General features: G+C 46.6%; 1 protein-coding gene and 3 non-coding genes across 4 annotated transcripts; all 4 read right to left on the reverse strand.

The window, feature by feature from the left end:
* Window positions 1-7,171: 7,171 nt before the first annotated feature.
* On the reverse strand, window positions 7,172-7,243 carry trnah-gug (transfer RNA histidin (anticodon GUG)). The gene has a single exon. It is a non-coding gene; the product is annotated as a tRNA-His (tRNA).
* Window positions 7,244-7,353: 110 nt separating this feature from the next.
* Window positions 7,354-7,442, reverse strand: trnay-gua (transfer RNA tyrosine (anticodon GUA)). Its single transcript is given in 2 exon segments — window positions 7,354-7,389; window positions 7,406-7,442. It is a non-coding gene; the product is annotated as a tRNA-Tyr (tRNA).
* Window positions 7,443-8,030: 588 nt separating this feature from the next.
* trnay-gua (transfer RNA tyrosine (anticodon GUA)) lies at window positions 8,031-8,119 on the reverse strand. The gene is given in 2 exon segments: window positions 8,031-8,066; window positions 8,083-8,119. It is a non-coding gene; the product is annotated as a tRNA-Tyr (tRNA).
* A 4,159-nt stretch (window positions 8,120-12,278) lies between these two features.
* Window positions 12,279-13,166, reverse strand: LOC139072128 (uncharacterized). The gene is made up of 2 exons (XM_070555397.1): window positions 12,503-13,166; window positions 12,279-12,392 (listed from the first exon to the last, which is right to left on the reverse strand). Exon 1 carries the CDS (start codon window positions 12,998-13,000, stop codon window positions 12,668-12,670), a length of 333 nt encoding a protein of 110 aa, XP_070411498.1. The 5' UTR covers window positions 13,001-13,166; the 3' UTR covers window positions 12,279-12,392; window positions 12,503-12,667.
* Window positions 13,167-23,953: the final 10,787 nt, after the last annotated feature.

Raw genomic sequence — 23,953 nt, forward strand, 5'->3', positions numbered from 1 at the left:
TTGTTTATTAAGTAAGAGTCATTGTTAATTAATTATTTGTCAGTAGTTACTTACATGTTTGTTCATGTGTAATTAAGGCTAAATAAGATGTAGTTATTATAAAGTGTTACCCAGCCTTGGAGGCACCTGGGCTCAGGGTGTGGTGCTGCCTACAAAGTCTACTGTTTTTCTGCTTTCACTGGGTCTCTCCTGTGTGGTGGAGAGTCCTCACTGCATTTTCTGTTCACTAACATGCTTTAGTAATGCTTTTGAAATATATAAAGTGCACCAAACTTGACTCAGTCCATTCAACAATTCTAAATGGACAATTATGTAACTCATCAATTAATTATTTGAAAGGATAATTTGTCAATTAAATGCTGAAAAAATAAACAATACATTAATGAGGCAAGAACTTTTTAAACTTGAACATACCTACACCCACAAGTCTATTTTTATCTGGAGTCTCCTCTCAAGAGTGGCTGAAGTAATATTACAACTTTGACAGAATACAAATTCTCTCTCTCTCTCTCTCTCTCTCTCTCTCTCTCTCTCTCTCTGGAAGCCCCACTCTAAGGGCCTTTGCAGTGTATTAGTGAGTCATATATTGTACAACCACAGTCATAAAGTTTTCAATCAGTAGTTTTATTTCAGTATGTATTTTTCCAGTATCACAAAAAATATAATTTTATATGGTTAAAACCATCTAGCTTATGTGCACTTTTTAAAACACTGCCCAGCAAATATTCGGACGTTTAATGACAGTTGAACGGTCACAACTGTAAAATAATATCATAGGAATTAGGAAAAAGTAACATGACATCTATTCTATGTTCCTTGCCCGGACTCAAACCTGGATCCTCCAGGGGGAGAGTCACCCGCTCTCCCAGCTGAGCTATGACAGCAACTACTGAATATCAGATTTTTTTTATATAGATAGGTAGAGGGTAAAGTGCGGGGTAAACTAACCAATCAGAGGACAGAGAAGATCTGCCACAGGCCACGCCTCCAGAGTGCCAAAACCCCTTCACAGCCGAGCGAGCAGAGTCAGAAACCGAGCGCGCAAGAGAGGCTGCCGAGCGCGCAGAGGCTGCCGCGCGCGCACGTTTTCCTCTGCCGTGTGCTCGTTGGCAACACGCGCACGCAGGTTTGTCACTTGTGCACGTCCTTGTGCGCTCACAGACACAGTTTGCTCCCTCTCAGTGCACAAATGACCTCTCGCCATGTATATTTTCACTCGCGAGTCCCGTTCACACGCGCGATGTGGACCCAATCCACGTGCACGGGTTGTGGCACGCCTCTGACGCCATAACTGCTGAACAGGGAACGGAGCGCAGCACACCACTGGGCTCCAAAGCAATGGTAAACAAAGTGTGCACATTTGGTTTTTGTTAAACATTTGTGACTTTTATTAGTTAACAGTTTCAGTCACATTCACTCCAAAACACATTTTGAGTTTCAAATATTGTTGGAAAGAGGTTCTTAGCATTCTACAGACACACAGCATTGTCTGTAAAATAAAATCACTGAACTGTGATCTTGAGAAAGAGGTTTAAAAAAAGTGTCCCAATTCACTGCTAGTTGCCTACATTTGTGGTCCAAACACCTTATTTCGTGTTTTTAAGCGATTTTTTTTCTTATTCAGTGAGAGAAATCTAGTCTCTGCTGGGCTTTAACGAGTGCATCAAAGTCAGGTTGAATGTCTGAGGTGGAGATGCGAAGCAGAGCTGACAAATGATCATCAGTGAGAGAGGATCTATACCTGGATTTTGTAAACTTCATCATTGAAAATGTTTGTTCACAAATGTAGGTAGAGCCGAATAGAACCAACATCTTCTGAGCATGTCTCCTCAGGTTCGGAAAGTTCTCCTCCTTAACTCATTCACTGCCAATGACGACTAAAGTCGTCATTTGCATTTTTTTACTGTTTGAGCATCGGAACGAGCCCCCGCGCTGAGAGAACAAACATCTCAGCCCTGAAGCCGATCTTCATCCGCATACGTCACAGATCACATGATCAGGAAGCAACACATCCATGTGTTTGGAGATCGTTTTGGGCCATTCCTGTGAAAAAAGTGAGGCGCGAACCAGAAAAGCGTCTGCCGATCACAATTCGACAACGGATTATGAAAGAACGGATAATGCTCAAAACACGTGGCTTCTTCCTGATGTAAGAGGTGAGTCTCCTCTTTGTTTTGGTTGTTTTGGCATCGACATTATGCTAGCGCGCAACGTTCTGTGACTCTTAAAAAACCAGTAAAAACGGTGAGAAACGCTGGCAGTGAAGGCCGTTAGTGATCAGGAAACGGCTGGCAGTGAATGAGTTAAGAAAAGAGTAGAAATCCAGCAGGGATCCTAACTTAAAGTGCTCTGCCAGTACTGCATCAGACTGCAGGTCAATGAGTTCCAGCTGCACACCACTGGGTGCATTATCCACACTACAGGTAAAGGGAGAGGAAATCATGTGCATCCTCAATTGTTCTGAGATCTTCAAAACGCCTTGAAAACTCACCATGTATTGCTCCTAACATGGATGAGTACCTGCTGAGGTGATCAGCTGATGGTGTGACTTCGTTCAGGATTTGCATGTGAGTGAGAGTGTTGCTCTCCAGTTGACTTGAAAGAAACTGCAGCTTTCTTATGAAGGCCTTCACGAGGCTGTGCATTTCATGAACAAGAAGGCCCTTGCCTTGCAGTTTGGTGTTCAGTTCATTCATCAGTGCAGTCACATCAACAGCAAATGCAAAATCAGCCATCCAATCCTCATCTGAGAGCTCTGGAATGTCTTTGCCTTTCCTCTCGCAAAACTCTCGAATCTCTACTTTCAAGTCCCAAACCCTCTTGAGCACTTTCCCCAGGCTGAGCCATCTGACAGCTGTGTGGTAGCCGATGTCACTATGCTCAGTCTCATGCTCCTCCAAAAGAGCGACAAACTGTCTGTGATTCATTGCCCGTGCCCTGATGAAGTTTATTATTTTAGTAACAACATCAGTAACATGGTTGATTTTTAGCACTGACTTGCACAACACATGTTGGTGTATAATACAATGCAAAAACACCAATTTTTTATCTGCATCGATTTCTGTCACTTTATCTTGCATGCGTTTCAAAAGTCCGACATTTTTCCCTGTAAAATTTGGACAACCGTCTGGTGTGACACCTGACAGTCTCTCCCATTTCAATCCCAGAGTGTCCATGCACGCATTTACCTCTGTAAAAAGATCACTCCCTGTCGTTGTCCCTTTCATCGACTGCATTGCTGCCAGCTCCTCTGTGAGCTTGAAGTCCGTTATCCCCCGGACAAATACCAGCAGCTGGGCTGTGTCACGGACATCACAGCTCTCGTCTAAGGCCAATGAGAAAAAGTCAAAACTTGCCACTTCACATTGTAGCTGAAGCTCCAGGTTCCCCGCAATGTCCTCGATCCTCCTGGTCACGGTTCGCCTGGACAGCGGGCTTTGCTCAAATGCGCCTTTTTTTCAGGGCATATTAGTGTGGCAGAGTCCACCATGCACTCTTTGACAAACTCTCCCTCTGAAAACGGCTTGCTGTTTTGAGCTATTTTGTGGGATATCACAAAGCTGGTCCTGGTTGCTGCATCCCTAGATGTGTGAAGCTTAGTAAAAAAAAGCCTTGCTGCTTTTGCAACTTTGCTAGCAAAGCTTTGGATGTCTGTGCCCTCTCAGCATCAGACAAGTTCTTGTATTTTTCAGAGTGTTTCTTGTCGTAATGCCGACTCAAATTGTAGTCCTTAAACACGTCAATCTCCTCCCCACAAACCAAACACACGGCTTTACCTCCGACTTCAGTAAAAAAATACTTAGCAGTCTAATTTTTGTTGAAAATCCTGCATTCAGCATCGATCTTTCTTTTTTTTTGCATGAGTGGACATTTCTGGGGGCTACAATCCCCATGTCAACAGCGGGCACCTGTTGCTATACGTATTGCGTCATTGTGTACATAAAAACAACTTCAAAATAAAAGCAATGCAGCCTTAGTCCAAGCATGAGGTAAAATGAGAAAATACATTTATTTTGTAATTTCCAATTAACCTTACGCGGGCCAGTCAAAGTCAACCAAAGGGCCGTATGTGGCCCGTGGGCCGTAAAATGCCCAGGTTTGCACAAGAGGAACCCATCCTGTGACTAGTAAATTCGACAGCTTTTCTATTGTTGCTGTCAACTCACTGGGTATTGGATTTCTCCCCCCCCCCCCTAAAAAACGTTTCACAATAACACCAACTACCTAAGGTTGTAGTAATTGGTAAACAACTCTGTGTTCCAACAGCTCGTTCTGAATGCTTTGTAGCTTTTGCAGCCAATTCTTTCTGTTGCTTGTGATCTTAGCAAAGATTCTTCTGAATAAAAAAAAAACATAATTTAAAGGAACATTTGCAGTGACCTGGATTTGAACCGGGGTTGATGCAGCCACATAACAGAGTACTAACAACTAGACAATGACAGCACCTTCCGTGCCTACAGATTTTGTACGTATAGATGCCTAAGTATTTCGGGTAAATATTACAAGTACATTTCCATGTCTCTACACACAAGAGGATCTCATCCTCTGACTAGAAAAATGTCAAATTTTTCTATTGTTGCTGTCAACTCAATGGGCATTGGAGGTTTTTTCCCCCTAAGGACGTTAGACAAAAATACAAACTAACTGAGGTTTCAGTAATTGTTGAACAACTCTGTATTCCAACAGCTCGTTCCTGTTTTATGAATTCTACTGAGCTTTTGCATACCTGTCTTTGTTTTTCTTGTCATCTTAGCAAAACTTCTTCTGAAAGAAACAGCTTTAAAAGGAACATTTTGCTATGACCCAGATTCGGACCTGGGTTGGTGCAGTCACAACGCAGAGTACTAACCACTAAATGATCACAGCACCGTTCCTCAGCTAATCTGTAAGCTGTAATGATCAGCTGTGACAAAACCAAAGTAAAGACGTGAACTTGAGAAGTGCTAGAGCTTGTCAAAAAAGAATAACAATTTCCTTCGAGGAAACCAGGGACCTAAGGATGTTTTTTAAGCTTTTGCATAGCTGTCTTTGTTTTTCTTGTCATCTTAGAAAAGTTTCTTCTGAAAGAAACGTTATTTAAAACGGAATGTAAAGGAACATTTGCCGTGACCCGGATTCGACCCGGGGTTGCTGCGGCCACAACTCAGATTACTAACCACTATAAGATCACAGCACGTTTCCACAACTCCATCTGTAAGGTGTGATGATCAGCTGTGACCACACCATTGTAAAGATGTCGACTTGAAAAGTGAGAGAGCTCATCAAGAAACTACATCAACATTTTCCTTTGAGCCGGATTTGAACCAGCGACCTAAGGATGTCTTTTGAGCTGCCTCTACAGTCCTCCGCACTACCAACTGAGCTACCGAAGGGTGGTCAATGTCAGAAGCACTTAGTACTTTGCACATTGTGATCTTGAGTGCAACGTTTAATTTTTTTCTATTTGATCTTGTTCCAAACATAGATGCCTAAGTATTTTGGGTGAACGTTCAAAGTACATTTCCCCATCTCTACACACAAGAGGATCTCATCTTCTGACTAGAAATATGGCCAACCTTTCTATTGTTGCTGTCAACTCACTGGGCATTGGAGTTGTTTTTTCCCCCAAAAGAAGTTGGACAAATCACCAATTACTTGATGTTTCAGTAGTTGCTAAACAACTCTATTCCAACAGCTTGTTCCTGTTTTATGATTTCTTTTGAGCTTTTGCATACCTGTCTTTGTTTTTCTTGTCATCTTAGCAAAGTTTCCTCTGAAAGAAACGACATTTAAGACGGAATGTAAAGGAACATTTGCCGTGACCCGGATTCAAACCAGGGATGCTGCGGCCACAACGCAGAGTACTAACCACTATACGATCGTGGCACGTTTCCTCAACTCCATCTGTAAGCTGTGATGATCAGCTGTGACCACACCATTGTAAAGATGTCGACTTGAAAAGTGCGAGAGCTCATCAAGAATCTACATCAACATTTTCCTTCGAGCCAGATTTGAACCAGCGACCTAAGGATGTCTTATGAGCTGCCTCTACAATCCTCCACTCTACCAACTGAGCTATCGAAGAGTGGTCAAGATCGAAAGCAATTAGTACTTTGCACATTGTGTTTTTTAGTGCAAAGTTTAATTTTTTTCTATTTGATCTTGTTCCAAACATAGATGCCTAAGTATTTTGGGTGAACGTTCAAAGTACATTTCCCCATCTCTACACACAAGAGGATCTCATCTTCTGACTAGAAATATGGCCAACCTTTCTATTGTTGCTGTCAACTCACTGGGCATTGGAGTTGTTTTTTCCCCCAAAAGAAGTTAGACAAATCACCAATTACTTGAGGTTTCAGTAGTTGCTTAACAACTCTATTCCAACAGCTTGTTCCTGTTTTATGACTTCTTTTGAGCTTTTGCATAGCTGTCTTTGTTTTTTTTTTGTTATCTTAGCAAAGTTTCCTCTGAAAGAAACGTTATTTAAGACAGACTGTAAAGGAACATTTGCCGTGACCCGGAATCGAACCGGGGTTGATGCAGCCACAACGCAGAGTACTAACCACTATATGATCACGGCACATTTCCTCAGCTCCATCTGTGATGATCAGCGGCAACCACACAATTGTAAAAATATCGACTTGAAAAGTGTGAGAGCTCATCAAAAAACTACATCAACATTTTCCTTCGAGCCGGATTTGAACCAGCGACCTAAGGATGTCTTTTGAGCTGCCTCTACAGTCCTCCGCTCCACCAACTGAGCTATCGAAGGATGGTCAATGCTGGAAGCAATTAGTACTTTGTGCATTGTGTTTTTTAGTGCAACGTTTAATTTTTTTCTATTTGATCTTGTTCCAAACATAGATGCCTATGTATTTTGGGTGAACGTTCAAAGTACATTTCCCCATCTCTACACACAAGAGGATCTCATCTTCTGACTAGAAATATGGCCAACCTTTCTATTGTTGCTGTCAACTCACTGTGCATTGGAGTTGTTTTTCCCCTAATAGAAGTTAGACAAATCACCAATTACTTGAGGTTTCAGTAGTTGCTAAACAACTCTATTCCAACAGCTTGTTCCTGTTTTATGACTTCTTTTGAGCTTTTGCATAGCTGTCTTTGTTTTTCTTGTCATCTTAGCAAAGTTTCCTCGGAAAGAAACGTTATTTAAGACAGACTGTAAAGGAACATTTGCCGTGACCCGGATTCGAACCGGGGTTGCTGCGGCCACAACGCAGAGTACTAACCACTATACGATCATGGCACGTTTCCTCAGCTCCATCTGTAAGCTGTGGTGATCAGCTGTGACCACACCTTTGTAAAGATATCGACCTGAAAAGTGGTTGAGCTCATGAAGAAGCTTTATCAACATTTTCCTTCGAGCCGGATTTGAACCAGCGACCTAAGGATGTCTTTTGAGCTGCCTCTACAGTCCTCCGCTTTACCAACTGAGCTATCGAAGGGTAGGCAATGTCAGAAGCCCTTAGTACTTTGCGCATTGTGATCTTGAGTGCAACTTTTAATTTTTTCTATTTGATCTTGTTCCAAACATAGATGCCTAAGTATTTTGGGTGTACGTTCAAAGTACATTTTCCCATCTCTACACACAAGAGGATCTCATCTTCTGACTAGAAATATGGCCAACCTTTCTATTGTTGCTGTCAACTCACTGAGCATTTGAGTTGTTTTTTCCCCCAAAGGAAGTTAGACAAATCACTAATTACTTGAGGTTTCAGTAGTTGCTTAACAACTCTATTCCAACAGCTTGTTCCTGTTTTATGACTTCTTTTGTGCTTTTGCATAGCTGTCTTTGTCTTTCTTGTCATCTTAGCAAAGTTTCCTCTGAAAGAAACAACATTTAAGACGGAATGTAAAGGAACATTTGCCGTGACCCGGATTCGAACCGGGGTTTCTCCAGCCACAATGCAGAGTACTATACGATCACGGCACGTTTCCTCAGCTCCATCTGTGATGATCAGCTGCAACCACACAATTGTAAAGATATCGACTTTAAAAGTGCGAGAGCTCATCAAAAAACTACATCAACATTTTCCTTCGAGCCAGATTTGAACCAGCGACCTAAGGATGTCTTTTGAGCTGACTCTACAGTCCTCCGCTCTACCAACTGAGCTATCGAAGGGTTGACAATGCAGGAAGCAATTAGTACTTTGTGCATTGTGTTTTTTAGTGCAACGTTGAATTTTTTTCTATTTGATCTTGTTCCAAACATAGATGCCTAAGTATTTTGGGTGAACGTTCAAAGTACATTTCCCCATCTCTACACACAAGAGGATCTCATCTTCTGACTAGAAATATGGCCAACCTTTCTATTGTTGCTGTCAACTCACTGGGCATTGGAGTTGTTTTTTCCCCCAAAAGAAGTTAGACAAATCACCAATTACTTGAGGTTTCAGTAGTTGCTTAACAACTCTATTCCAACAGCTTGTTCCTGTTTTATGACTTCTTTTGAGCTTTTGCATAGCTGTCTTTGTTTTTCTTGTCATCTTAGCAAAGTTTCCTCTGAAAGAAACAATATTTAAGACGGAATGTAAAGGAACAATTGCCGTGACCCGGATTCGAACCGGGGTTGCTGCGGCCACAACGCAGAGTACTAATCACTATACGATCACGGCACAGTTCCTCAGCTCCATCTGTAAGCTGTGATGATCAGCTGTGACCACACCATTGTAAAGATGATGACTTGAAAAGTGCGAGAGCTCATCAAAAAACTACATCACCAATTTCCTTCGAGCCGGATTTCAACCAGCGACCTAAGGATGTCTTTTGAGCTGCCTCTACAGTCCTCCGCTCTACCAACTGAGCTATCAATGGGTGGTCAATGCTGGAAGCAATTAGTACTTTGTGCATTGTGTTTTTTAGTGCAACGTTTAATTTTTTTCTATTTGATCTTGTTCCAAACATAGATGCCTAAGTATTTTGGGTGAACGTTCAAAGTACATTTCCCCATCTCTACACACAAGAGGATCTCATCTTCTGACTAGAAATATGGCCAACCTTTCTATTGTTGCTGTCAACTCACTGGGCATTGGAGTTGTTTTTTCCCCCAAAAGAAGTTAGACAAATCACCAATTACTTGAGGTTTCAGTAGTTGCTAAACAACTCTATTCCAACAGCTTGTTCCTGTTTTATGACTTTTTTTGAGCTTTTGCATAGCTGTCTTTGTTTTTCTTGTCATCTTAGCAAAGTTTCCTCGGAAAGAAACGACATTTAAGACGGAATGTCAAGGAACATTTGCCGTGACCCAGATTCGAACCGGTGTTGCTGCGGCCACAACGCAGAGTACTAACCACTATACGATCACTGCACGTTTCCTCAGCTCCATCTGTAAGCTGTGGTGATCAGCTGTCACCACACCTTTGTAAAGATGTCGACCTGAAAATTGCTTGAGCTCATGAAGAAGCTTTATCAACATTTTCCTTCGAGTTGGATTTGAACCAGCGACTTAAGGATGTCTTTTGAGCTGCCTCTACAGTCCTCCGCTCTACCAACTGAGCTATCGAAGGGTAGGCAATGTCAGAAGCACTTAGTACTTTGCGCATTGTGATCTTGAGTGCAACTTTTAATTTTTTCTATTTGATCTTGTTCCAAACATAGATGCCTAAGTATTTTGGGTGTACGTTCAAAGTACATTTCCCCATCTCTACACACAAGAGGATCTCATCTTCTGACTAGAAATATGGCCAACCTTTCTATTGTTGCTGTCAACTCACTGAGCATTGGAGTTGTTTTTTCCCCCAAAGGAAGTTAGACAAATCACCAATTACTTGAGGTTTCAGTAGTTGCTTAACAACTCCATTCCAACAGCTTGTTCCTGTTTTATGACTTCTTTTGTGCTTTTGCATAGCTGTCTTTGTTTTTCTTGTTATCTTAGCAAAGTTTCCTCTTGTTGAGTGTCTGACCTCATGAGGAAATTACTATGCAGTGATTTTCTCCAAAATGACTGTGCTTAAATTGCTCTGAAAAGCAAATAATCACATCAGCGCCAAGAAACTTCATTTCCCATGATGCTTTGCACACGGAAGCATTGGGATGATGTCACCGCTTAATACCAGAAACACGTTCTGCGCATGTGCGGGAGGCGGGAGCTTGGAGCTTTCCCGCGACTTCAAAGACTATAAATCATGAATGAGACAAAGAAACCTCGTTCTTTTGCCCAGGATACCTGGCGGTAAGGACACGCTTGTCGAACACTCCAACAACTTGAGCACGCGGAAGCTCTAAGTGCCCAAGTTGAGCCACGAAACCGCTACAAAGCCACTCGAACTCCATCAGGACCTGACTGGGAACGAGCGGAGCTCCATCCAGCTCTCAGAGACGCTGTAAGTTGTCAAACTCAGCACAATAGAAACTTCGTTCTCTTTGTGTCCAGCCCGTGGAGAAACACTCGTGGAGCCAAACAATGGAGAAAGCATCAAACCGACGGATGACGCTGAAAACTGCGGAGAAAAACGGAGAACCGTCAAATCATAACAGCGGGGGACGCCTCGCTCTTCTGGTGATCAGAAAACTCATTTTTCTCTCTCCTTTTCTCCTCCCGTTTCCTCTATAGTCCAGAATAAGCAATAAAACCGGGCTATTGCTTAAAAAGTAGCTTCGTGTTTTCCTCTTTCGCTCCCAATTCGTCCTTCGGGTCATTTTGAAAGAATAAACTGCTTATTGATCATTGTTTGGTATCTTTAAATGTTTTCTGCTTGGCCACGTGGTTAAACTAAAAGATATTATTCGTGATTAATCCTTTGTGTTGTTTCATGATCCTTTGAAATGTTTTGAGTGATTTAAGGTTAAGTTACTGATGATTCTAAGTGCCTTGGAAGTTAAAGTGCAAGTTGCCACTCACACTTTAGCCAGACAGAGGGGTCAGCCATCTTGCATACAGACTCCATTTTAGAAACACACACACACATACATACACACAAAACACCTTGAACATTATTTTGAATATACATCCTTTTATTATATCACATGGTTATTAGTCATTTATGCCACTGTTTATTCATTTGACAAATTGTTAATTAAACGTTATAAAATTCAGATTTTCGTCCCCAGTAGCTTTGTTGTGTCGAAGAGAAGTCTCTGCTCCAAGGATTCTACGAACTTCAAGAAAGACTGATAAGAGTTTTGGATTCAATTTTTCCCTGGTTGAAGGGGAATGGTGCCCCGTATATCTAAGAATATCTTAATTAATTAATAAATCAGTAAATATTCCCATATTTACAGAATTTATTGAAGAATCCAAAAGTAAGTTGAAGCTTACTAATTGTTCGCTCCTAATAACCCCAACATTAATTGGTGCAGCCCGTGTGAGGCTTGGATACACAGAGATTTCTATCCGGCACAAACAAACAAATAAATCCAAAGAGCTTGAATTAAAAATAATCAGTTGTTCAGCCTTGAACCAGCAACAGAGTGGTGCTGATTTCGCTGAGCAGGAAGCTGCATCGAACTCTCACCAGTAACTCAGTGCTTCTTTAAAGGTGCAACGTGTAAATTAATTCTGGTTGACCTTTTAGGTTAAAAAATCAGTTTTTCCTTAAAGGTGCAACGTGTAATTAATTCTGGCTAACCTTTTAGGTTAAAATTCAGTTTTTCCTTAAAGGTGCAACGTGTAATTAATTCTGGCTAACCTTTTAGGTTAAAATTCAGTTTTTCCTTAAAGGTGCAACGTGTAATTAATTCTGGCTAACCTTTTAGGTTAAAATTCAGTTCCTCATTAAAGGTGCAGTGTGTAAGTAATTCTGACTAACCCTTTTAGGCAAAAAATTAACTGCTAATTTAGCAACTTTAACTCACAGTGGCTATTATAACTAACTGAAACCTTCACTCAAAGACTGATAACACCCTGTTTGCTAATATTCTGAAGGAATAACTAGCATATTTAACACCTAAGTGTTGTAAGACGTTGCTACGGCAACGCACCAGCTTTTGCTAAAATACTGAAAGGAATAGTATTTTAAGCGTCAGTCACGGCATTCCGTGCAATCTTAAAACGCTAAAACCTGTCATGTTTGAGGGTAATTTCTTGACCCACGACATGAAGAATCACCACCGAGAGACAGAAGGTAAGTTTAAATGATTTATTTTGAATGGGAGAGGTAGCCGAAGCTTCTGCAGGACTGGAGGGATCCGTGGGGTCTGAGAGAGGAAGAGAGGTCAGAGTCTGGAGCAACGTGAGACGATGATGAAAAAATAAGAAGGCTTACTGTTTCCTGAATGATCCAGTATTTTGTGGGGGGGGGGGTTAGTCAGACCTGGCTGGATGGGGAGACCGAGGAGCTGCAGGTGGATAGGTGGGGTGATGGAGAGCTGGCGATCAGGGGCAAACAGCAGGACTGGAATGTGGTAGATGGTTCCAAAGATATAGCAGAGAGTGGAGATGAACAGATGACTGGAACCTGGAGGAATCAGGAGGGCAGAGCAGGTTAACTGCCAGAAGGGCAGGAACAAATAGACAAAGTAATTCTAAAATTGTCTTAGGAAGGTCAAAAGGAGAGCTAGAAACTACCCAAGACTGAGTATCATCTGGCAATGGTGAGATGTCCAGCTGCTCCTTAAATCCCCTGATCGCTGATGAGCTGATTTGGCACAGCTGGGCTCTCCAGACACACCCACTTGTAAAACACTCAGCAGAGATGGTTATGCAGCACAGATCATGACAGTACCCCCCCCCTCAAAGGCCGACACCCGGCGGCCGCGCAGAGGAGGAGGAGGCGGAGGAGGAGGCAGCAGCAGAAGACCGAGCGGCGTCAAAGTCTCTGATGAGAGAAGGGTCCTCAATCCAGGAACTGGGGACCCACTGGCGATGTTCTGGACCATAACCCTCCCAGTCCACCAAGAACTGACGCCCCCGGCCCCTGGGCCTGACGTCCAGCAGGCGCCGAACACGAAAGCCAAGTCCACCATCAGTGAGACGAATAGGAGAAGGGGGAGCAGGAACAGGACACAACGGACTGGACGAGACAGGTTTCAGGAGGGATACATGAAAGACAGGGTGGACCTTCATAGACGGGGGCAGGACAAGACGGACAGAACAGGGACTGAGAACCTCCTGAATGGGATATGGGCCAATGAAGCAAGGTGAAAGTTTCCTAGTTGTACCCTTGAGACCAATATCTTTGGTTGACAGCCAGACCTGTTGACCTGGACTGTACACGGGCGCGGGTCTGCGGTGCCGATCTGCCAGCCGTTGGTTGCGCTCTTTGGTGCGCTGAAGGGCCGCCCGGGTTTGGATCCATGTCCTCCTTGCCCGGCGGATAAACTGAGGGACTGTGACAGAGGAGGATAGATCCGAAGGGAACAGGGGAGGTTGGTAACCAAGGGATGATTAAAACGGGGACTTACTGGTTGCAGTGGAAACGTGGGAGTTGTGCGCGTACTCGATCCATGGTAGTTGGGTGCTCCAGCTGGTAGGGTTTGAAGAGCAGACACATCTGAGCATAGCCTCCAACTCCTGATTGAGCCGCTCGCACTGACCGTTAGTTTGGGGGTGGTAACCAGAACTCAGGGAAACACGGGCCCCCAATAAGGTGGCAAACTCCTTCCAGACCCTGGAGAGGAATTGGGGGCCGCGATCTGACAAGATCTCCGATGGGATGCCATGAAGCCTGAAAACATGGGTTATGAGGAGGTTAGCGGTTTCCGTGGATGATGGAAGGGATTTCACTGGAACAAAATGACAGGCTTTTGAAAATCTATCGATTATAGTGAGAATTGCAGAAAAACCTTTGGAGAGGGGTAGGCCAGTAACGAAGTCCACTGCTATATGCGACCATGGGCGAGATGGAATGGGGAGAGGATTTAACAGTCCTGCCGGGGGTTGATTGGTGGTTTTATTCCGGGCACAGACATGGCAGGCGTTGATGTACTCTTTAGTGTCATTAAACATGGAGGGCCACCAGAATGACCTGCGGATCAGGGCGAGAGTGCGACCAATTCCAGGGTGAACGGAAAACTTGGCAGTATGTGCCCAGTGGATCACTGCTCCTCGAACCTGTTGAGGCACAAACAGTTTATTGGGAGGACCCTTACCTGGGTCAGGATCAGTGCGTTGGGCGTCCAGAACTTTGTTGGTGATGTCCCAGGAAACAGCTCCTACAACACAAGATGGAGGAAGGATAGTGGCGGGTTCGAGGTCTCTGTCTGAAGCGTACTGGCGGGATAGAGCATCTGGTTTGACATTCTTTGATCCGGGGGTGTAGGAAATGATGAAATTGAAGCGTGTGAAGAACAAGGACCACCGGGACTGTCTGGGGTTTAACCTCTTGGCCTCTTTCAGGTAAGCAAGGTTTTTATGGTCTGTCCAGATATTGATGGGATGCTCGGAACCTTCAAGCCAATGGCGCCACTCTTCCAGAGCCAATTTGATGGCTAGCAGCTCTCGGTCTCCCACATCATAGTTTTGCTCCGCCTGAGAGAGTTTCTTTGAAAAGAAAGCACAGGGATGTAATAGATTATCTGAAGGTGACATTTGAGATAGGACAGCACCAACGCCAGAATCTGAGGCGTCGACTTCCATGGTGAACTGAACAGACGGATCAGGGCGAACCAAAACAGGAGCTTGAGTGAAACGTCTAACTCCTGAAAAGCCTCTTCAGCGTTAGCTGACCACACAAAGGCTCTTTTAACAGAAGTCAACTGCGTCAAGGGAGATGCCACCTGGCTGTAGCCACGAATAAAGCGCCGATAAAAATTTGCAAACCCGAGGAAACGTTGAAGCTGTTTACGGGTAGTGGGAGTTGGCCAGTCACGGACAGCTTCAACCTTTTCTGGGTCTGTTCTCAGCTTTCCCTTCTCCAGAACAAATCCCAGAAATTTCACTGAGGAAACGTGGAATTCGCATTTTTCAGCCTTGACGAAAAGGCGGTTCTCCAGAAGGCGTTGTAGAACAGCGCGGACATGTTGATGGTGTTCGGAAAGGGTACTGGAAAAAATCAGAATGTCGTCGAGGTATACAGTGACAAATGAATTGATATAGTCAGAGAGTACGGAGTTTACCAGGGACTGGAACACTGCGGGAGCATTAGTCAGGCCAAAAGGCATAACGAGGTACTCGTAGTGGCCCAAAGGTGTCTTGAAGGCCGTTTTCCACTCGTCACCCTCCTTGATCCTTACAAGATGATAAGCGTTGCGGAGATCCAATTTGGTGAAGATGGTTGCATTCTGTACAGGGTCAAAGGTGGAGGAAAGCAGAGGCAGAGGATATTTGTTCTTGACTGTTATTTGATTTAACCCTCGATAGTCGATACAAGGACGCAGGGAACCATCTTTCTTTGAAACAAAGAAGAACCCTGCGCCCAAGGGAGAAGTGGATGGACGAATCAGACCTGATGCTAAGGACTCAGAGATGTATGTGGTCATGCATTCATGTTCCGCTTTAGAAAGACTGTACAACCTGCTGGATGGGAATGTGGCATCAGGAAGCAGGTCGATACTGCAATCATATGGACGATGGGGAGGTAAGGATGCAGCTCGATCTTTGCTGAAAACTGCTTGTAGGTCATGATATTCTGATGGCACTGAAGAAAGGTCCGGAATGGGTGGAGGACTGGAAGCAGGAACCTGGACCGGAAGGCTAGCGGACAACAAACAGTGGGACAAGCAGTAAGGACTCCAGGCAGCAACTTGACCAGTCTTCCAATCGATGTGGGGGTTGTGCATGCTAAGCCATTCATGTCCTAAGACGACTGGAAACTGAGGAGAGGGAAAAACAAAAAATGAAATGACTTCTTGGTGGTTACCAGACACTTGCAACTTGACAGGCTCTGTTCGGTGGGTGATGGTAGTGAGCGCGTTGCCATCCAATGATGAAACCTGAACTGGAGTGAGAAGAGGTGTCGTTGGAATTCTCAGTTTAGTGACCACAGACTGATCTAGAAGACTCCTCTCACAACCAGAGTCAAGCAGGGCTGTAGTTAAAAAAGGCAGCTGATTAAAAAAAACAGAGCAGGTCAATACACACCGGGAGGCTTCTTTGTTAGTGCTGCTACCCACCAGAACTCCCGGACTTACTGGTGGGCTCTCCCTTTTGGGCGAATTGGACAGTTAGGTAGAAAGTGACCAGACAAACCACAGTACAGACACAGTTGGGAGGAGATGCGACGTTGTCTCTCTTCTGGGGTCAGACTAGCCCGGCCTATCTGCATGGGAACCTCTGGAGGAATTGAGGCAGAAGCAAAAGCAGACGGCAGAGCTGGAGGAATAGTGGAACGAGCGGTCTGATGGGTATGATAACTGGGCAAAGCAGACCTGGGACGGGTCTTGATTCTTTTCTCAATGCGAATAGCTAGAGTGATAAGATCCTCCAGAGTGCCAGGTTCAGGACACAGGGCTAGTTGGTCCTGGATTTTGTCGTGGAGGGCTTGAGTAAAAGCTCCTTTTAATGACTCCTCATCCATAATAGAAGTGATAGCTAATGTTCTGAATTCAACTGCAAAGTCTGAAACAGTTTGCTTCTCTTGCTTCAGATTCCAAATGGCCCGGGCTATTTCTGAGGGTGTCTCTGATTTACCAAAAGTTCTATTAAAATCTACGAGGAAGTTGTCTAAGGAACCTCTAAGGAAACTAGGTTCCCGACTTTTTGCCTCAGCCCACTGTAAGGCACGACCTCGGAGCAGACCGACAATGTAAGAAATTTTTGCGGGATCACTAATAAATGCTTCTGGGGTTCTTTCAAACGCTAACATGCATTGGAGAAGAAAACAACGTATTTTGCCGGACTCACCGGAGAAGGTATCGGGAGGAGGCGAGTCTGCAACCCGGAAGTGCCAATGTGTAGACTGACCAGGCTGAACCGGAGGTAGTTGAGGTGGAGGTGGAGAAACTGAAGCAGCCGGAACAGATAGCTTTTCATTTAGTTCCCTTAATCTGGAGTCTAACTGGAACAAACGTTGGTTAGTGTTGGCTTGATGTTCGAGGAGAGTCTGTATGGATTGTTCATGTTGGGCGAAAGCTGTGGATATAACAGATGGTAGTGATTTGACAGCGGGGTCAGGAGTTTGGCCAGATGATTCTGTCATGTTTGAGGGTAATTTCTTGACCCACGACATGAAGAATCACCACCGAGAGACAGAAGGTAAGTTTAAATGATTTATTTTGAATGGGAGAGGTAGCCGAAGCTTCTGCAGGACTGGAGGGATCCGTGGGGTCTGAGAGAGGAAGAGAGGTCAGAGTCTGGAGCAACGTGAGACGATGATGAAAAAATAAGAAGGCTTACTGTTTCCTGAATGATCCGGTATTTTGTGGGGGGGGGTTAGTCAGACCTGGCTGGATGGGGAGACCGAGGAGCTGCAGGTGGATAGGTGGGGTGATGGAGAGCTGGCGATCAGGGGCAAACAGCAGGACTGGAATGTGGTAGATGGTTCCAAAGATATAGCAGAGAGTGGAGATGAACAGATGACTGGAACCTGGAGGAATCAGGAGGGCAGAGCAGGTTAACTGCCAGAAGGGCAGGAACAAATAGACAAAGTAATTCTAAAATTGTCTTAGGAAGGTCAAAAGGAGAGCTAGAAACTACCCAAGACTGAGTATCATCTGGCAATGGTGAGATGTCCAGCTGCTCCTTAAATCCCCTGATCGCTGATGAGCTGATTTGGCACAGCTGGGCTCTCCAGACACACCCACCTGTAAAACACTCAGCAGAGATCGTTATGCAGCACAGATCATGACAAAACCTGTGCGCACAAAGGTTAATTTAGTGTTTTTCTGCTACAAAGCTAGCAGTTGCTGCCCAAAAGGTGCAGTTTGAGCTATCTGCAGAAGCTCTACTAGGCTATTTTTGGTTCGGTTGTTAAAATGGAGGGACAGAGTAGTGAACTGACCAACTCCCAGCAACCAGGTGGCGCTGCGGCCCACGACTATGAACCTGGCCTACTTTCTGGACAAATATTGTCCAAACTGGTAGCGGTTGCTCGAGAACCCGACTACCCTTCTAGGGATCTCACTGAAGAACAACGTAGCGACGAGCTAGAGGCTGTAATTGATCAAATAGAAAACCCGGATGGTACAAAACCAATCCAGGTTCACTTAGCTAAGTTAGCCTTGATCCTCTATCAGAGAGAACTCCAACATGATCGAGAGATCATGAAGCTCCAGAGCATGCTAGCTGAAAGGCAGCAAAATGGAAGGCAGAAGGATGACGAGGAGGAAGACAGCACCGATTCTGGGGAAGATGGGGAGAAGACCCCGCCCCCTTCTGCTGATGACAACAGACAGTGGGAAGGGGGGAAACACCATGACTCTCTGGACGGACGCACGCCGCAGGGGAGAGATGAAGCTCATCTGTCCCAACCTTCGGCCCCGTTCCCTACACACACTATAGGGCATTCAGGACCACCTAGGGGCCGAGGGCAGTTCGCCCTCGAACCCCAGGTTGGACCACCACCCTCATCTTCACGGCCTTCTCAATCAGTGAGAAGTCAACCAGCTGAGCGGCACCTCTATTTAGACCGCTCCCCCAGTCCACGAAGGGTGCAAGGTGCCGATTGGGGTTATGCACCCCAACCTGCACCTCAACCATCCACCCATCCTAGCTACTCCGGTATTCGGCATGCCAATAACCAGCTGCAGGACAAAGCATCATACGCCAGTCCGTACCCGGACAAAGCGTATTACGCAGAAGCCCCAGTTGAAAGACGCAGGCTGCACTACGCAGACGTGCCCCGGGAGGAGGACCTCCCAAGACACCCACGTGACGTGCCAGCAGCCCGCCACAGCATGCCGGACCCCGATTTGGGCCCCAGGAGTCAACATTGGGAGCCCAGAGCACACCAGCGATATCCAGCGCCCTCTGAGACAGACCGTGGGTCAGAGTCAGAGGATGACGCGCCGTACCGTGAGTCAGGGCTCCGTGTACGTCAAATTGAATCGCTAGCTAAAGACATAGAACGCTTTGATCCTAACACCAATGAATACAACGTCGACGATTATCTCAGGGAGATAGAACGTTGTCTGCTTGATCTTCCAGCACCCTCTTCAAGGGAAAAGCTCAAGCTAATTTGGAAAACTACATCTAGAACGGTGCATGGTTTCATGGAAACTCTACCACCTGACATTCGAGATCGGTACTCCTCGCTCTGCCGAGCGTTGAGGGATGAATACGCCACGTATGCAGACTCCGCGTCAGCTACAATGGGGGCCTTCTCCATCAAACACGGGAGAAACGAACCCCCCAGAGAGTATTATCGCCGACTCAAAAGTGCTTATTTCCAAGGTCGAAACGGCCCTGGGCTCGAGGAAGACCCTGCCTTCAGATCCCTGTTCATTCACAACCTGCACGAGTGTGTTCGATCCGAAGTCTCAGTGTATTGTCGGATGAAAAAACTGACAACTCAGGAGATTAGGAGATACGCTCAACAGGCTTGGGAAGCCGGCGGAAAGCCCCAAAAGCCTGACGCACATCACCGCGTCATGCACCTAGCTCCCGACGCCGAGCCGCGTTTGGAGCTCGAAGGAACAGAAGCTCCACCCACTAAGCCAAAATCTGCTAAACCAAGACCTGCTAAACCGCGAGAGCAGTCCCAATCTCCTCAACAGGGGAAGGGGGGTGCTAATCGCCCGCCTAGGTCTGGACAATCAGACAGGAAGTGGCCCAACCAAAACCAACGGCAGGTAGGTTGGAACATTGGAAGGTTTAAGGTGCGCCGCCAACAGGTAAGTCCCGAACGCAAGTCCGCAGGTGAGTACTTGACCAAAGCCGACCTCCAGGTGATGTTTCAGCAGTTCCTAGCTAAACAGAAGGAACAGCTGAGATCTGCAGAAGAAACCCCTGCACCAAAGTCTTCTTCTAAGAAGCCAGACCCAGAGCCAACATCCGCATGACTAGGCGTGGCTCAACCCCCCAGCGTGGCCAGGACCTACCTAATCAGCTGGGGAAAAACTACTGGTAGATCACAGGAGTCTCCTGAAATCTACCCCCCAGAGAAACCTGATACTAAATTTCTGAAGTTCCTTGCTGACTTAACAAACCTTGATCATGCTCGCCGTTTGTACTGTAACACCAACGTAGGTGGATGCATACAGGTTGATGCTCTGCTGGATACCGGCTCAGAAATCACCCTGATGTGCTCCACACTGTTCCATCGCGTGTCTGACACCATGCGGTCGCTCGGGAAACCAGTCCAGGTTGAACCTTGTGACCTGAAAATCACCAGCTACACCCAGACCCGGGAGTGTATCACTCACCGGGCGTGGCTGGACATCACCTTCCAAGACATGACTCTGGTTCACCCATTTTATGTCTGCCAGCTAGACACTGAACCACTTCTCATTGGTCAGGACCTGCTTCAACGTCTAGCTCCCCTCATCGACTGCCAGAAGGGTCAACTTTGGGCCCAGGTGGACACACCTAAGCCCTGGAACCCGGATAGCAGCCGACCATCCTCCATTCTTGAAGTCAGCATAAGTGAGCAGCAAAACCCTTGTTCCAAGATCATGCCCCTCCCTACGGCTCCCACAGATGATGACCGCCTGCAAAGGCACGAAACCGCTCCTGGAACTCCGCTCCGCACACATTCATCTTTTCTCTGCTCGCTGAAGAACGTCAGCCTGCAGCCATATGCACCACACATAGTTGGTGGTCTTACCATCAACTGCACCCACATCTCAGATGCTCGCCTTGCTCTTTGGTCAGAAAAGTCAGCCATCAGCCAGCAGACGTTTGAACACCTGCGTCAGAAGGACCCCCTTCTGGTCAGTGTGACACGTAGCCATCGGCTCTTGTCACCTACTTGGTCGCAGAGGCTCCTGAAAGCGCCAGAGGTCTGCTCTCTGACTATCCAACTTGGAGCAAGACAGCTCACACATACATTCAGCATCATACCACAGCTTGATCCACCTGCACTCATCGGAGCAGATCTGCTGGTTCGACTCGGTGCCCAGCTGGACACTTGCAATCAAGTCCTTTGGGCCCGAGCCACACCATCCTCTGAGCCTCGCTCAGAAGGCCCTGAACACTTGCTGTCCGGTCAGACCATTCCACAGGCCTGCCGTGCAGTGGTTGAGGCCAGCACGGTTCTGCCCCCACTGGTCAAAGGAGTGCCTGTTCGTCTGACTCTGATGAAGCATCAGAAGCTGCCAGGCACACAGGCCTTCTTCGAGCCATCACCACACTTCTTGGAGCTCAACTTAGCCATCTGTGGCACGCCACTCTTGGAGCTGAACAATCGTTCTGCCTACTTGTTGGTCGAAAATCCGACCCGGAGTCCTATCCACATGCCGGCAGGAAAGCCCTTGGGCATGCTGATAGATAGCTCATTCCATGACTTCGAACTTTCAGTCCCCGTGATCGGGCAACTTCCGTTGTTCTTGAACGACAGACAGGTTGGTGTAGACACATTCAGTACTTTCCCCTCACAAATGATTACCATCAAGCGGCATGAAGCCCTTCCTGAGGAACCCATTTGCAGTGCAACCTTAGATACTGACGGCGGTCAGTGTCTAACGGTTTTTGCAATACATACTCAACCCTCTGAGTCACCGGTTGAAAGCCCGGAACACCAGAGACCCTCCTCCTTTGAACCTTATGACGGCTTCGAGGCCGAAGTCAGCCAGCAGCTTGACAAAGCGGATGCGCTGGAGTCAGAGGAGCAGAGAGCAGCGCTTAGAAGCCTGTTCTATGAGTTTCAGTCCATCTTATCCAGGGACTCCCTGGTCTGTGGACTCACAAACCTGCACACGGTTTGCATTCCGACGAACCCGAATGCCCCTCCTACTTTTGTACGTCAGTACAAGATTCCCCTCGCTGCTTATGAGTCGATCCAGGAGATCCTCAATCAGCTGAAGGAGAAAAACATCATCAGAGAGTGTAACTCCACTTACAACTCTCCCATCTGGCCGGTTCTGAAACCGACTGGGAAATGGCGTCTCACCATAGACTATCGTGCACTGAACAAACAAGTACCTCTCTCCAGGTGGCCTATGATCCATTTAGATCAAGAGCTAGCCAGAGTCAGAGATGCTCGTTTCTTCTCTACGGTTGACGTAGCCAACGGCTTCTGGACCATGAAGGTTGAGCCGGCGGACCAGTATAAACTGGCTTTCTCCTTTGGAAATCGCCAATATACTTGGAACCGCTGCCCCTTTGGCTACTCTAACTCACCTGCTGAGTTCAACATCTTCCTCCACAAAGCCATGTCAGATGCTGCTTCCAGAGGGAACCTCATATATGTCGATGACATCTTGATGAGTAGTCGAACCTTCGAGGAGCACCTGGCCGAACTCCGTCACGTGCTGCAACAGCTCGCTGACGCCGGAGCTAAATTGGCGATTCTCAAGGGACAGTGGTGTCGAACCAAAGTGGAGTATGTTGGACTGCTGGTTGGCCCTAATGGAGTCGAGCCCTAAGCGGGACGCATTAGAGCCATTCAGGACATCAAAGCCCCAGCTAATCTGACTGAACTCAGGAGCTTCCTCGGAGTCTGCAACTACTCCAGACAGTTCATTGAGGAGTACGCTGAAACAGCGAGGCCCCTCACTGAGCTGCTTCGGAACGACACACCTTTCGTGTGGGACAGACCCCAAGAACTCTCCTTCCAGTTCCTAAAACAGAAGTTGGCGTCCGCACCCTGTCTGGCTTACCCAGACAAGGATAAAGAGTTCTACATAGAGGCTACTTTCTCCTCTCACTGCCTGAGCGCTGCTTTGAAGCAGAAACACGATCAGGACATGAGAGTTGTGGCATACGCCAGCAAGCCTCTGAGCAAGGTGGAACTCCAGTTCTCAGACTGCGAGAGAGCTCTCCTCTCTACAGTCTGGGCCGTCGAACACTTTCGTAGTTACATCGGTGGACAGAAAGTGATCATTGAAACGTGTCATCAGCCTGTCACCTTCCTAAACAGCCAGCGTCTGCGCGAAGGAAGTGTGTCAAACAGCCGCATTGCGACGTGGATGATGGTGCTCCAAGGATACAACATTGAGGTCAAGTATGGTCAGAACACCAAGCTAGCGCTAGGACAAGGGCTAGCAGGCTGCCAGCACTGTGACTCTGACTCCGTCATGGGCCCCCTGGACACACCTGCCGCAGTTTACCCAACCGCATCCAATCATCGCTACTTTGATGAGAATGTTTGCCAAGGGCTTCCGAAAGTTTACACTGATGGATGCGCCTACCTTCACGAAGGCCAGCTCCGTGCCGGGGTTGGAGTCGTTTGGGTGGACTGTGACACTAAGCAACCAAATCACTACCGGTTGGGCCAAAAGTCTAGTCAGTACGCCGAAATTGCTGCAGTGTTGATAACCCTCCAGCAGGCGGCAGCCTTGGACATCACTCAAATCGTCCTTTGCTCTGATTCAAACTACACTAGACACAGCTTCATTTCTCACTTCCTCATGTGGAAGGAGAACCACATGAAGAACGCCAGGAACAGAGACGTGAAACACTCGGAGTTATTCCTAGCGTGTTATCTGCTCACCACTGAGAAAGGCATAATGGTCTACTGGAAAAAGGTCAAAGGTCACTCCAGGATCCTAGGTCCGGAGAAAGATGGTAATGACGAAGCTGACCGCCTTGCTAAGCTTGGTGCTGACCAGGGAACCTGCTGGGAATTCAAAGACGAGTGGCTTCCACCCAAGGCCGTTCACGAGGTCTGTGCGATTACTCGTCGCCATGCTAAACAGGCAGACGAACCTCGGACCGTTGGGGTACCCGTGTTTCTAGGCAGACAACCACAGGACGCGGACCTAGTCACCATGCAGGAACAAGATCCTGACCTGAAGCTCATCCGCGAGCTTCTCCAAAAGGGCCCGATGCCTGAACAACCGTCACCACCTACTGGCGCAAGCCGAGATTTGGTAACCCTGCATCGTCAACTCGCGCACCTGAAACTACAAAACGATTTGTTAGTTTACATGCGTGACGATCACAGCCCGCCGCGCTGGGTTGTTCCACTCGACCACAGAGGAGTAATGCTTGCCTACGCCCACGACGCTCCGGTTGGAGGTCACCGCGGAGCAAACGCTACCC

Source organism: Nothobranchius furzeri, chromosome 10 (assembly GCF_043380555.1).
Source record: "Nothobranchius furzeri strain GRZ-AD chromosome 10, NfurGRZ-RIMD1, whole genome shotgun sequence".
In the NCBI taxonomy this organism is placed as follows: domain Eukaryota; kingdom Metazoa; phylum Chordata; class Actinopteri; order Cyprinodontiformes; family Nothobranchiidae; genus Nothobranchius; species Nothobranchius furzeri.

What these genes read in the sequence shown, in the direction of transcription:
- LOC139072128 (XM_070555397.1), bottom strand. Translation starts at nt 13,000, where the DNA reads ATGAAGGTCCACCCTGTCTTTCATGTATCCCTCCTGAAACCTGTCTCG.